The 14,717-nt window shown below is 37.1% G+C and overlaps 1 protein-coding gene across 3 annotated transcripts in view; it reads left to right on the top strand.

Annotated features, from left to right (window-relative positions):
- Nucleotides 1–14,717, top strand: part of TLK1 (tousled like kinase 1) — a 159,888-nt gene that overhangs the window by 104,438 nt on the left and 40,733 nt on the right. For all 3 annotated transcript variants that reach the window (XM_001927890.6, XM_021075292.1, XM_021075293.1), the window contains 3 exons: nucleotides 3,548–3,658; nucleotides 3,773–3,909; nucleotides 5,826–6,014. In XM_001927890.6, coding sequence (XP_001927925.1) covers nucleotides 3,548–3,658; nucleotides 3,773–3,909; nucleotides 5,826–6,014 — 437 coding nt within the window. The remainder of the gene's footprint in view (nucleotides 1–3,547; nucleotides 3,659–3,772; nucleotides 3,910–5,825; nucleotides 6,015–14,717) is intronic.

The following is a 14,717-nucleotide window of genomic DNA, read 5'->3' as shown; positions in this document are numbered from 1 at the left end:
GTGTGCGTTTCCTTAGCCCATCCCAGGACACTCTCACATCCCTTTACCATTAACCACTTTTCTGAGTTTTGTATTTATTTCTTAGCCTTTGTGTTTCTTTATAGTTACATTACATATATCTTATACATTCTTAATGACATTATTTCACTTTGGTTTTGAACTTTATATAAATTAAAAAAAAATTTTTTTATTACTCAATGAATTTACTGTATTTATGGTCACGCAATGATCATCACAATCCAGTTTTATAGGATTTCCATTCCACAACCCCAGCGCATCCCCCTGAAGTTTATATAACACTCTATGTACTCTTTTCCCTGTTTGTTTTCACTAAACATTCTATGTGGAATTGTCATGTATTCATTTCACTACTATATAGTAAGACATTATATGAGTGTACTGTAATTTATCTTTTCTGCTCTTGGTGGACATTTTATTTCTACTTTTTGCTAATATGAACAATTCTGCTAGGAACATTTTTGTACATGCCTTCTATAGCAGACGTGGAAAAAATTCTCTACGGTCTATGCTTAGGAGAGATGTGGCCAGAGTACAAGGCATGCATATCCTCAGCTCTATTTTATTTTATTTTATTTATTTATTTATTTATTTATTTATTTTTATTTTTTTTGTCTTTTTGCTATTTCTTTGGGCCGCTTCCGCGGCATATGGAGGTTCCCAGCCTAGGGGTCTAATCGGAGCTGTAGCCACCGGCCTACGCCAGAGCCACAGCAACGCAGGATCCGAGCCGCGTCTGCAACCTACACCACAGCTCACAGCTCACGGCAATGCCGGATCGTTAACCCACTGAGCAAGGGCAGGGACCGAACCTGCAACCTCATGTTCCTAGTCGGATTCGTTAACCACTGCGCCACGACGGGAACTCCATCTATTTTATTTTTGTCTTTTTAGGGCCTCACCCATAGCATATGGAAGTTCCCAGGCTAGTGGTCGAATCGGAGCTGTAGCCGCTGGCCTACATCACAGCCACAGCAGCACAGGATCCGAGCCGCATGTGCATGTGTGACCTCCACCACAGCTCATGGTGATACCAGGTCCTTAACCCACTGAGCGAGGCCAGGTATCGAACCTGCGTCCTCATGGACGCTAGTCAGATTTATTTCTGCTGCCTCAGCTCTACTTTATAATGGCAAATTTTTTCCCAAGGTGGTTGGATCATTTTACACTCTACCAGCAATGGGCAAGAAATAATCTTATTGCTCATTATCCTTGCCACAGATCAAAGGTATACCAAAAGAATTAAATGTTTTATTCCTGAAGATCATAAAAGATGTTCCATGTTTTAATAGTTTTATAGTCTGATTTTTCAATATGAATTGTTAATCTCACTGGAATTCATTTTTGAGTGTGTTGTGAAGTAGTTTCATTTTAATTTCTTTCTATAGAGATAACCAGTCGCCCAGACTATGTAATTACCAGTCTACTCTTTACCACCTGCTCCATCATATAATCTCATTTTCTTTATACAAGTGGATCTATTTCTGTGTTCTGTGCTAAGTTCCATGTTCTGTTTGTGTATTCCAATACTAGTACCACAGCATCATTTTATCATTTAGCAGTTGTCTTTGGCTATTAGTAACAGAGAACATAAACAACAGTACTTTAAATGAGATAAAATATTATTTTTTGAGGGAAGAATAGAAAGGTGTGCTGGCTCCACAGTGTCATTGGATCTTGGCTCCTTCAGTTTTTCAGCTCCCTCATCCTTAGCACATGGTATTCATCTTGAAGGTCATTTCAAGGTAAAATATTTATTATAGTCACAATTATGGTATCTGTGTTCATAAGCAGAAAACAAAAAGAGGAAGGAAATAACAAGTGCAACAATTCTGTGTACAGTCTTCTTAGGTATTCCATTGAACAATTTCTGCCTACATTTCACTGACCAGTGTTAGCTGCAAGGGATCCTGGGAAACAGTCTTTTAGTTATTTACATATTAATCCAGAATAAAATATAAAATTTTCCTTTTTTTCTTTTTTGGTTGCACCCACAACATATGGAAGTTTCTGGGCCAGAGATTGAATCCATGCCACAGCAGTGACAATGCCAGATCCTTAACACACTAGGCCACCAAGGAACTCATTGTTTTCCATTATTAAAGAAGAAAGAGAGAATATACTTCAGTGATTGTAATTACTATAGGTTTCTTTTAAATATTGGTGTGTGGTTGAACAAGTATCTTCTTCTTTTTGGGTATTTTTGGCCCTTTGCACAAGTCTTGGAGAAATGTTCAAGTCATTTTTCAAGTCATGGATGTGTACAGACAAACACAGTTGGAGTTTTGTTTGAATTGCACATAATGATGAGGGTCTGTTGCTGAATTCCATTTTTTTTTTTTTTTTTTTTTGTCTTTTGTCTTTTGTTGTTGTTGTTGCTATTTCTTGGGCCGCTCCCGCGGCATATGGAGGTTCCCAGGCTAGGGGTTGAATCGGAGCTGTAGCCACCAGCCTACGCCAGAGCCACAGCAACGCGGGATCCGAGCCGCGTCTGCAACCTACACCACAGCTCAGGGCAACGCCGGATCGTTAACCCACTGAGCAGGGGCAGGGACCGAACCCGCAACCTCATGGTTCCTAGTCGGATTCGTTAACCACTGCGCCACGACGGGAACTCCTGAATTCCATTTTTGTTCCTCTGAAAGCATCTTTATTTTACCCTTTCTGTGAAAAAGTTTTATTAAATATATGCTTTTCGGTTGGCAGCTGTATTTTGTCCCAGCATTTTCAGCTTATTATACCACTGTCTTTTTGCTTCCAGCATGATTGGGCTAGACCTATGGTTTTCAAAGAATGACCCCCAGATCAGAAGCATCGGCATTACTGGACAGCTTTTTAGAAATAAACTTCAGACCCTCCTCCAGGCCTCCTAACTCAGACTCTGGAAATGGGTCCAAGCAAGCTGTGTTTCAACTAGTTCTCTAGGTTATTTTCTGGACTGAACTGTACTAGACTAATCAAACTTCTGAGCTAAGAGAGAAACCCCTTCCCTGAGCATATGGCTGCCTACAAAGCCAACAAAGTCGGTATTCATATGGCTGAGAAAGATGACGAGAATAGTTAGCTATTGAATAGGCATCTGCAGTGTCATCCACAAGTTTAACGGAGAAAAAAGTTTTATTAGTTACAAATGATGGAAGAGAACTCATTTTTAAGTGTTGAACACTTTTAATATGTGTTAGTTATTTTTAACTAATTGAGATAGATGGTATTGCTCTCTTTTAGAAATAAGAAAACTAAACTAAGGTTCAGATGACTTACTTAACTCAGCCAAGATTGTATACTGGAGAGTGGATTTGAACCCATGGAGTATGGGTACAAATTCCATGTACTTTCCACTACACAATTAAGCAGCATATGACAGTCTTATCCCATGGTAAGTAGATGTTTTAACAGATTGTTTTAGTTTCATACTCAAGTACTTAATCTTATTAATCCTTCTCTTTATGTAATTTGTTGAAAATGTACAAATATTCATAAGTGTCTCATATACAAAAATTCTAGCCCTTTTCTCATTGTCTGCTTGTAGGCTAACTGTGATCTCAGACGGCAGATAGATGAACAACAAAAATTACTTGAAAAATACAAAGAACGATTAAATAAATGTATATCAATGAGCAAGAAACTGCTTATTGAAAAGGTAAGTTAAAAGCTTAATAAAATTTCTGTTTCCTTTCACCAGTCCCTTTCACCGTGTATGCTTTTAAAATTTAAATTAATAAAATTGAATGATGATTTTCCCCCCTTTTTTCAGAGTACACAAGAAAAATTGTCAAGCCGAGAGAAGAGTATGCAAGACCGATTACGCCTTGGGCATTTTACAACAGTTAGACATGGTGCTTCATTTACTGAACAATGGACAGATGGTTTTGCATTTCAGAATCTCGTAAAGTTAGTCATTCTTAAATATTTCAAAAAATTTAGCATTCCTTTGGGTTTTCATTACTTTTAAAGATTATAGGTTTGGAATTATGTCCTGCTTCTTAACTACTCTTGGAAATCATAGAATTTAGTGCCTTAAAACAGAAATGTTATAATTTTAGCTTTAGCAGACTTTTCGATTGGTTAACATTCATCCATATAGTAACATATTCAACCGTATAGTATGATGTACATGCGGCTTTTGAAATTCTGAGGTGAACTTTAAAATGGAGAAATCATTAGCATGTTTTCTTGAGTATACATGGTGGCAGGTAAGAATTGGGTGACTGCTTATGTGTTAAGGAGCTGGGATCTATGCTCTTCCCTTTTTTTTTGCTGGAAAACTTTTAGAAACCTGAAAAGCAAGAGTAGTACCAACATTTAAATCAGCCTTATCAGAGTCAGTCCAGTTAAATGGAAAATGGAGGCAAAGCTTATTTCATACAGTATCACAAAAAAATTGCTGTCTCAAACCCTGGGCTCCAGTCCTTAACACAGAATGGCCTTCTATCTCCATTGATTTATTCAGCTTTTGTTCCACACACTGTACTGGGTATACTATAATGAAGCACAGTGTCTTTGTGATGGTAGGAAATGGGATTTTTTTTTTGCCCTTTAGGGCCACACCTGGATTATATGGAGGTTCCCATAGTAGGGGTCGAATCTAGCCACAGGTGCCAGCCTACGCCACAGCCACAGCAACACAGGATCTGAGCTGCATCTTCAGCCTACACCACAGCTCACGGCAACGCCAGATCCTTAACCCACTAAGCGAGGCCAGGGATTGAACCTGCAACCTCATGGTTCCTAGCTGGATTCATTTACTGCTGTGCCATAACAGGAACTCCAGAAATTTTTGGATTTTAATTATGTGGATAATGGGGAACTGTTAAAGTTTTGTATATAATGAATGAGGTCAGAATTGAGTTTTTTAAAATATAACTTTAAAAAGATGGTAATGTGAGGATAATGTAATAAATTGTTGACAGTTCAGATGGAGAAGCATCCGAATGAAAGATGGTTAGGCTTGAGCTAAACTATTAATAGTAAAAGTAGAGAGTAGGAGATACAGTTGAGACGGAACTTAAAAATTTTGAGTGTTTTATGAGCTGCAAAACCCAGACCTACAGTTGTCCTGGTAATGTTTAAAAGAGAAAACTACATAATATAACTCTAAATATAAATCTTAAGTATAAACTCTGCTAGTTAGAATTTCTCCATTAAGCTGTCAAAAAAAAAAGAATAAAATTGGGAATTCCCATTGTGGTTCAGTGGGTTAAGAACCCAGCTAGTACCCATGAGGACACGGGTTCTATCCTTGGCCTCTCTCAGTGGTTTAAGGATCTGGCATTGCTGTGAAGACCTGGCTTGGCTTTGGCTGTGACTGGCTGGCACCTACAGCTCCTATTTGACCCCTAACCTGGGAACTTCCATATGCCACGGGTGTGGCCTTAAAAAGGCAAACAAACAAAAAGCAAGTATTTATTGAATGCCTAGCATGCACCAGTCACTGTGCTGGGCACTTGGGATACAATGAGTATAAAATAGTTGTGATCTCTATTTTTATGGATTGGTGTAGCCTAACCAGACACATTCTGATCAAGTGTCTCTAGGAATACTTGCTGAAAAGAATAGTGGTAAGCTGCAAGGTACCGTGACATTATATATGGCCACACATCTTTCCCTAGTCCAGGGGGTTTAGGGAAGACCTCATTTAGAAATGAATGTTTCAAATGAGACCTGGACAATGAGAACAAGTTGGTTCACCAGGTAGACCATAAGGTTACAAATTTGTATTATATCATTTTTAAGGTTTACTAATGTGTTTTCATGTTTTAAAAGTAATGGAAGGTTAATATTGTTATTACATTTATTTTTTTATGCAGGCAACAAGAATGGGTGAATCAGCAAAGGGAAGATATTGAAAGGCAAAGGAAACTTCTAGCCAAACGCAAACCTCCCACAGCTAATAATTCTCAGGCACCCTCTACCAATTCTGAACCAAAACAAAGGAAAAATAAAGCAGTCAATGGAGCAGAAAATGATCCTTTTGTTAGACCAAATTTACCACAATTGTAAGCCTGCCTTTTTAATTTTCTTTTTTTTTAAATCATTGCCAGTGAGCATGAATGTTAGTAATGGATAGTAATTTTATGGCTAAGAAGGAAGGCAGTATTGAAAAGATCTACCTCTAGATTACTGATAAGCCCTAAATACCTGTGTTCTACCTTAGTAAGTGGAAATTTACTAATCCGCTTTTAAAATGGAATCTTAGGTAGCTAAGAGGAGGCTGGAACCCACTCTTTATTCCAGGTCGGAATGATAGAGCTAGTTATCCATTTTGATTATTCCAATTCAGTGTTCCTATTAATGTTCCTTTTTCTAAGAGAATGTTGAGTAATGTAACTGACATATTTTCTCAACCTATGAAAGCAGCACATTTGGAGGTTGTAGGTATTACTTTTTTCCCTTTTCTGCTTTCCTTTGTTCTCTAGGTTATCTGATTTAATAATGAATCACTCTTTATAATTCAAAAGACAATGCCATTTTTAAAAAGTATATATGCTTACTGTAGAAAGTTTGGAAAATATGAAAGAGCATGATAAAACAGTGTAGACTATGACCCAATCCCACAGAGAATACTATTGTTAAAATTTAAGTGTACAGGAGTTCCTTGGTGGCTCAATGGGTTAAGAATCCAGCTTTGTCACTGCTGTGGTGCGGGTTTGATCCCTGACTTGGAAACTTTTGCATGCTACCAGCATGGCTAAACAAAATTTTTTGGAGTTCCCATTGTGGCGCAGCAGAAACGAATCCAACCAGAAACCATGAGGTTGTGGGTTCAATCCCTAGCCTTGCTCAGTGGGTTAAGGATCCGGTGTTGCCATGAGTTGTAGTGTAGGTTGCAGAAGAGGCTTGGATCCAGCATTGCTGTGGCTGTGGTGTAGGCCGGCTGCTGTAGCTCCACTTTGACCCCAGCCCAGGAACCTCCATGTGCCGCAAGTGCAGCCCTAAAAAGCAAACAAACAAACAAAAATTTCATTGTACAGATGCAACCTAAAATATATAATTTTTCCATTCTGTAAGACTTTGTGTAAGTTTATGAATAGAAAATACATACCCACACCTTCTGCTTGTATTTTACATGTTTCTCTTTTGTCGAGAGAGAATGTTTTATCTATGATTTGAATCCCATCACCTGCTACATCAGGGATCTCCTGTTGATACTTCCTTTATCTTACATCTTGAACCCTTTGATCTCTACTTGTTCCTTCCTTTTAGGAAACAAAACAAAACATCTCTTACATAATTTTAAATCTCTCTAGTCTCCATATTCTGTCATCTTTATAACTAGATTTCCTGAGAGATTTGCTTGTGCTTCCAGTCTTTTCTGCTTCACTTGCCATTCTCTTTTCTTAACTGAAATTGTTCTTTTAAAGATTGTATCCTTGATCTAAATACTATAACCAGTTTTTACCTTAGCAGCATTGGATATTGTTTACTTTTTTTTTCCCTCAAAAGACTCTTTAGACCTAGTTTTTGAAATAAGCTTGTTTTCCTAATTTTCATTTTAACTTATCTGGCGCGGTCCTTTCATTCTCTTCTATAGACATCATTTACTGTAGCAGTTTGTAAAATGTAGAGCTTTTAAGACTTTGTCCTAGGCCATCTTACCTCTTACTCTATGTATTCTCCTTGAGTATTAGCTACTCCTAGGGTTTCAGTTACCTTGTTTATGCTGTTGCCTCCAAATTTCTGTTTCCAGCCTTCTTTTCTCTCTTGAGTATCAACTGTTTGTATTTTAGTCTTTAATGTCATCTCATTGCTTAGTTGATATTGGTATTTAAGTGCCTCACAGGGCCTCTAATATAGCCTATTCAAAAGTGTATTTACTAAACACAGAAAATTAAACTATACTTATTAACTATTTAAGTCTCTCTCCATACCCTCCCCCACATTGCCTTCTCCTGTGTTTTCTTTGTTAATAAATGGTACTATCATTTTTTCGGTTCCTCATGCCAGAATTCTGGTTGTCACCCTTAGCTTTTTAGATCCAGATTCCATTTATTTTTCTTACTCTATTTTCATTTTTTTTTTCACTAATAGGTGGTAATAATCTTATATTTTAAAGTCTAGTTTCAGTCCTCGGTCTAGGACCTTCCGCATGCTGTTGGTACAACCAAAAAGGGGGAAAAGACTAAAATCTACTAATATACTTCTTCATGCCTTTCCTAAATTTTTTTGGGGGGAGGGGGGACTATTTTAAGTTAGAATTAAATCATTTCACTATTGATTTAAAAAAACTTAATGAGTTACTTTTCATAAATCAGTAAATTTATTGCTTTAAAAAGGTGGATGGAGGGAGTTCCCATTGTGGCTCAGCAGGTTAAGAGCCCAACACAGTGTCTATGAGGATGTGGGTTCAATCCCTGGCCTCACTCAGTAGGTTAAGGATTCGGCTTTTCTACAAGCTTTGCGGTAGGCCAGCAACTGCAGCCGTAAAAAAAGGAACTGAGCTGTAAAAAAGGAAAAAAAAAAAGTTGGATGGATAGATGAGCTGTTATATAGAAGAAATTGTATGTTAGCTTCAACTCCATCCCCAGACACCCAATCTTCAGGAGCTCAAATGTGTCCACTGTTATCTCTCATTTGGGTTATCTCTTCTCACCCCCACCACCCCCCTCATTTTTCAGCTTTATTCTAGTCCTCCAATCCATTTTCATCTTGCAGAGTCTTTTTTCCCAAATAAAAATGTGATTTTATTTTTCTTCCTTTTAAACGTAACACAGCTCTCCATCGTTTGAAGGACATAATCCAAAAGTCTTAAAAAGCTTATAAAGCATTTTTGATCTGGTAGCTTCTGACCTCTCTAGCCTCATCTTTTATTGCTGATAAAAGGCACTGGTGAGTGCCTCCTACTCGCCACCAACTTTTAAACTCCAACCCGTTGTCTTAATTTCTGTTCACCTTTTAAATCCCATACTAGGTATTTCCTCCTCATGAAAGTTTTTCTTTGACCCTCAAAGGATAAGAATTAGTTTTCACTTGGAGGTATTGCCATAGTGCCTTCTTTGTCTTCTGTCACACCATCATCATTCATTCAGTTAATCATGCTAGAAACGTCCTAGATGTTTGTCTTTTCCGTGTTCTCTGTGTCTATTCCCAACAGTTTTGTATCTGTCCATCTTCATTGCCACTGTCTTGCTGTAGGACTGCACCCCCCCCTTAACTTAGATTACTGTTACTTACGTGTCTCATCATGTCACTTTCATGTTTAACCTCATTCACCGGCCTGAAGGTAAAATTCTCTCTCGTGAAGATGCTGTATAGCCTTCTTATTTCTCTCACTCTCCAATGTCTGCCCTATTATCCTATGTTAAACTCTTTCAGTTCTCTAAATGGATTGTGCCGTTTTGTTTCTGTGCCTTTGTACATCATGTTCCTTGCCTTTCTTTACCTCTCTCATTTCCTTCTCCTCCTCTAAGGTTTGCTTCAAATGCCAATTTCAATAGGAAATCCTCTTTGTCCTTTTTTCTTTCCAGTTGTTCTGCTTTCCCCTCAAGTTAGGTGCCCATAGCCATTTATACATGTCTATCAATATTATAGCATTTATCTTACCATTTTATCTCTATACTCTCAATATCTAGTACAGTTCCTGGCATATGGAAAGTGGTCAATAAATACTAAATTATAGTACATAAGCATTTGATTGAATTTCATTTTCTCCTCTGTAGACTATTTTTCTAATTTGTCACGGTTATTGTGCTTCCCACTTGTCTTCCAAGATGCTAACAGCCCTAACTGTAGTTTATTAATCTAAGATTGTCTCATTCCTATCTCATTTTATTGCATTTTTTGACTTCTTACTAACCCTGAATTTACACTGCTATGTGTTTTTGGAGTCACAAATGAAGAGATAACTATATAGCAGTTGGACTACATCCCTGTACAGTGCAGATTTAAATAGGGAAAGAAGCCACAGTAACACTTTGATTGATATATATTATTTTGATTTTACTCTGCAGCTGTCTTATGCTTTTGAATCACTGTTTAGTGAAAATTAAGCTTTGCTTTGTATACAGAATATGTAGAATGATGAGATGATTAGAGGTCATGAATTTTTATTTTTCTGTCAAGCAATTAACATAGGAATTCTCTGGTGTCTCAGTGGGTTAAGGATATGGCATTTCTGCTACTGTGGCTCTAGTTGCCCCTGTGGTGTGGGTATGGCCAAGAAGAAAGAAGAAATTAACTGAGAAAATAAAGTGACTTCTGTGTGGTGGTTAGGATTAAAAGCTCTGTAGTTGGATAGATGTGGAATCCAACCTTAACTCTTCCGGGTGGTTTTTTTTGGTAAGCTGTTTTTATTTCTTAGAGTATTCATCATAATGTTGAAAGGATGACATGATGTGATTCTTGTGAAGTACTTACATGGTTCCTGGCTCTTTAATTTCTTTTTTTCTTCTTTTTAGGGCTGCACCTATGGCATATGAAAGTTTCCAGGCTAGGGGTCGAATCAGAGCTTCAACTGCTGGCCTGCGCCACAGCCACAGCAACGCCAGATCTGAGCCACACCTGCAGCCTACGCTGCAGCCTGCAGCAACACTGAATCCTTAACCCTGAGTGAGGCCAGGTGTCAAACCCATATCCTCTTGGGTACAGGTTGGATTTTTAACCTGCTGAGCCACAACAGAAACTCGTTTTAAGTAATTTTTAACTACCAGCAAGATTCAGTCAAGTTTTTTAGGTAGTGATCTCTCATTTTAGTCACAAAGACTTACTCAGAGCAAGTAGTTTGCATAACTATGAATAATGATAATATTCATCTATGAATAATGTCTAAATGATCCTTGCTTTAATTATACATTATTAATACATGTTAATCAAGATTTTGATTTCATGTTAAATATATTTTGAATTATTTGGTTTTTATCTACATATTTTTTTGCTTCAGAGAGGATAATGGCAAAATAAACTGTATTTTACCTTATGTTTTATATTAATGAAGTTTTAGAGGTCACTGTTTTCTCATTTAAAGCTTTGATTTTTAACTTAGGATTTTATATATATTTTTTTTTTTTTTTTTTTTTTTTTGCTTTTTAGGGCTGTACCTGCAGCACATGGAGGTTCCCAGGCTAGGGCTTGAATCAGAGCTGTAGCTGATGGGCTACACCACAGCACATTAGCGTGGGATCTGAGACATGTCTGCAACTACACCACAGCTCACAGCATTGCTGGATCCTTAACCCACTGAGCAAGGCCAGGGATCAAACCTGTGTCCTCATGGTTGCTAATCAGATTTGTTAACCGCTGAGCCATGACGGGAATCCTCCACTCACGATTATATTTTATATAGCATAAAGTTATTATTTGGTGGATTACTTGTCTCTGGTAATTAACATAACTGACTTTTTAATTAATAAAGTTTGTTGTTAGAGCAGTTTTAGTTTACAGCAAAATTGAGCAGAAAGTATAGAGAGTTCCCATATATCTGCTGTCCCCACAAGCACAGCCGGTCCCACTATCAACATCCTGCACCACTGGGAACATTTGTTACCATCAGTGAACTACACTGACATAACACAACACCCAGCATGTATTTTACATTAAGGTTCACTTTTGCTATTGTATTTTCTGTGGGTTTCGAAAAATGTATAGTGGATTTTTTTTTTAAAATCCTGTCTGAAAATGTCTTTCATTGGCACTTTTAATACATTTTAATTTCATGTATTTACTTATTTATTTAGGTTTAAATCTCATGTTTCTTTGTGCTTTCTGTCTATCCTGCCTAGTCTCTGTCCTTTTTTTCTTTTCTTTTTTTTTTTTTAACCTTTTCTTGAATTGCTTAGTTTTTGTTTGTTGGATCCTTTTTATCTATCAGAAGTATGTTTGTGTTTATATCTATAGATGTATACACACACACACACATATTAATACATCTATCTAAAGACATTGTTTTGAGTAGTCATTGTTCATCTAAACTTGGCCTACATGTATTTATCATTGTTTTTCTCTTTATTTATTCTACATCTGTAACTTTACCTCTAGTAAGATCTCGTGCCTGAGAATACATTCCTTTAGAAATTTCCTTTTAGTGTGAGTCTTTTGGTAGTGATGTCTTTCAGTTTTTGTTTGTTTGAAAATAACTATTTTCCTTTCATTCTTGAATTATTTATATTGTTTAGAATTTTACGTGGTAGTTATTTTAAGATATTATTTATTGTCTTCTGACTTAAGTTATTACTATTGACAAGTCAGCTGACAGTCTGTAGAAAGTAGACAGATAATCTTGAGTAGACCAGAAGCAAGATCTGAAGACTAGATAACTGAGAATATTTTAAAACAAATGAGTCAGATCAGGCTATGATTCATGAAGGCCAGAGAATTCCAAGTGGGATGAATAAAAAGAAATACTCAGACACATCATAATGAAATTTCAGGAAATTGAGGCAAAGAGAAAAAAATTCTCAAAAGTAGCCAAAGTGGAAAAATATATATATATTAGAAATGAAAGTTAAGAAAAAAAATATTCTTGGCAAATACCAAAGGAAAGAAAGCTGTATTATATCAGATATTGTGAAATTTAAAACAAAAATATTATAAAAAATAAAGTGATTATTTTGTAGCTATGAAAGTTTGAAATCACCAGGGACATAAAATAATTCTAAATGTGTATGTATAATAACATGACCCTGATGATAAGTAAAAAATTGACAGTACTTTAAGGAAAAGTGGACAGATCCATAAATCATAATGGGAGATTTTAACATACACATTGCTTAGTAATAGAAGATGTATATAATTATGTTAGCATATTCACAGATCTCCCAATTAGAATGTGCCATCTTTGGAAAGTCATTATTCTATCTATGCAGTCTGCCCTCTGACCCAAGATTCACATCTTTCCCATGTGCAAAATTCATTCATCCTATCCCCAGAGTTTCAGCCTCATTACAGTCGTAACTCCACATCCAGAATCTCATAACTCAGGCCTTCTGAAGCATTATCTAATCAGTTATGAATGACACTCTATAATCCACCCTGAGACACAGTTCTTCTTAATCTTTGAACCTCAGGAAACAAGTTACCACTCCTAAAATCCAGTGATGAGGATAGACATGTGATGATAGTAATAGACATTTCTGTTCAGACAATAAAATAGTGAAGTTGTCACTGATCCCAAGCAGTTTTGAAATCCATGCAGGCATACTCCAGTTTCAAGGTCTGGTAATAATTTTTCTTTAGCTTGTAGCTCTGCAAGCTTCTGTCCTCTGCTTATTTTTCATGCAGCTTTCTTTTTCATGAAGGTTATCGTGTTTGTTGGTGAGTAGCCTTATCAGCCAGTTTCGTGTTTGTAGAGTTTTGAGTGTCTGACAGCGTTTCATTTTGTACTCTCTCTGTCCCTTAAAATCCAAACTGGCAGTGTTTCTGCTGTTAAAAAGTTATCAAGAATCTTGTGGCTCTCTCATATGTGACACAAGGATTCACTCCATTAGACAAGAGGATCCTACATAATTCTTCTCTGGATAATTTCGTTGTTATTTTTGGCTTCTGCTGAGAAGGCTGAGGGAATCTGTGAGTCACACATGTCATCTTTTTAAAGATCATTTATGTGACTCAGTACTCTGACTTCTCTGGAATATTAGCAAAAGGTTGTTCAGCTACACCCTTCTTTTAAGAGCAGCTTTGACCATGAATCTTAATTTTAGTGTATTTTGTACTCTGAATAAGATGAGACTTTCTTCTTTTCTTTCTTTCTTTTTTTTTTTTTTTTTTTTTTTTTTCTGCACCTGTGGTAAGCAGACGCTCCCAGGCCAGGGATCTAATCTCTGCCATAGCAGTGACAACACCAGATCCTTAACTCACTGAGCCACCAGGGAACTCTGGTGAGTGTTTCTTAAGCCATTAAATCCTGGGGGTGGGGGGGTTGTTGATCATTTCTTCTCTTTGATGTATCACTCTCTTCTAACATTTTAATATAAACAGTAGAAAGGAACCAGTCCACACCTTCAGCACTCTATTTGGACATCTAAGTTCATCTCTTACATTTGGCTTTCTGCATAACTATATGCTGTGGTTTTGCTATGCTTTCTTTCAGAAGGATTCTTCCAGTTTTCCGTAACATGTTCCTCATATCTTTTTGAGTTCTCACCAGCAGCACCTCTGCTCTCTACCCAGTGGTCCTTTATAGTAGTTTGGGTGTTCTCTAAGGTAATATATGTTTTCTGTACTGTACTTGTGGAATTTTTTGCATCCTCACTAGCAGAGTTGTTAACATTTGTACTTCTGCTAAGAGTCTGTTCATGGCAGTCTAAGGTCTTTTAAAAAGCCCACTCCTTAAAATTCTCCTAGCCTCTTGCCCACTGCCCAGTTACAAAGTCACTAACACATTTTTAGGTGTTTGTTAAAGGAACATCCCACTTCCAGGTACCAAGAGCCTTAGTTTTCTATTGCTGCTGTAGCAAATTACCACAAATTCAGTGAGTTAAAACAACAAAAATTTATTATCTTATAGTTTTAGAGATCACAAATCTGAAATGGGTTTTATTGGCCTAAAATCAGTATGTCATGGGGCTTGTGTTACTCCTGGTGGCTCTAGAAGAGAATCCATTTCCTTGCCTTTTCCAGCTTCTAGAGACTGCCCACATTCCTTGGTTCATAATTACCTTCCATCTGCAAGCCAGTGTCACGTCACTGTGATTGCTTGGGTCACATCACTGTGATTCCAACATGTCTGTCTTTCTCTTCTACATTTAAGGCCTCTTCTTATTACATTG

Source organism: Sus scrofa, chromosome 15, assembly GCF_000003025.6.
Source record: "Sus scrofa isolate TJ Tabasco breed Duroc chromosome 15, Sscrofa11.1, whole genome shotgun sequence".
NCBI classification, from domain to species: Eukaryota; Metazoa; Chordata; class Mammalia; order Artiodactyla; family Suidae; genus Sus; species Sus scrofa.
The sequence above is the reverse complement of the archived record's forward strand: the minus strand, read 5'-3'. Positions and strand labels throughout refer to the sequence as shown.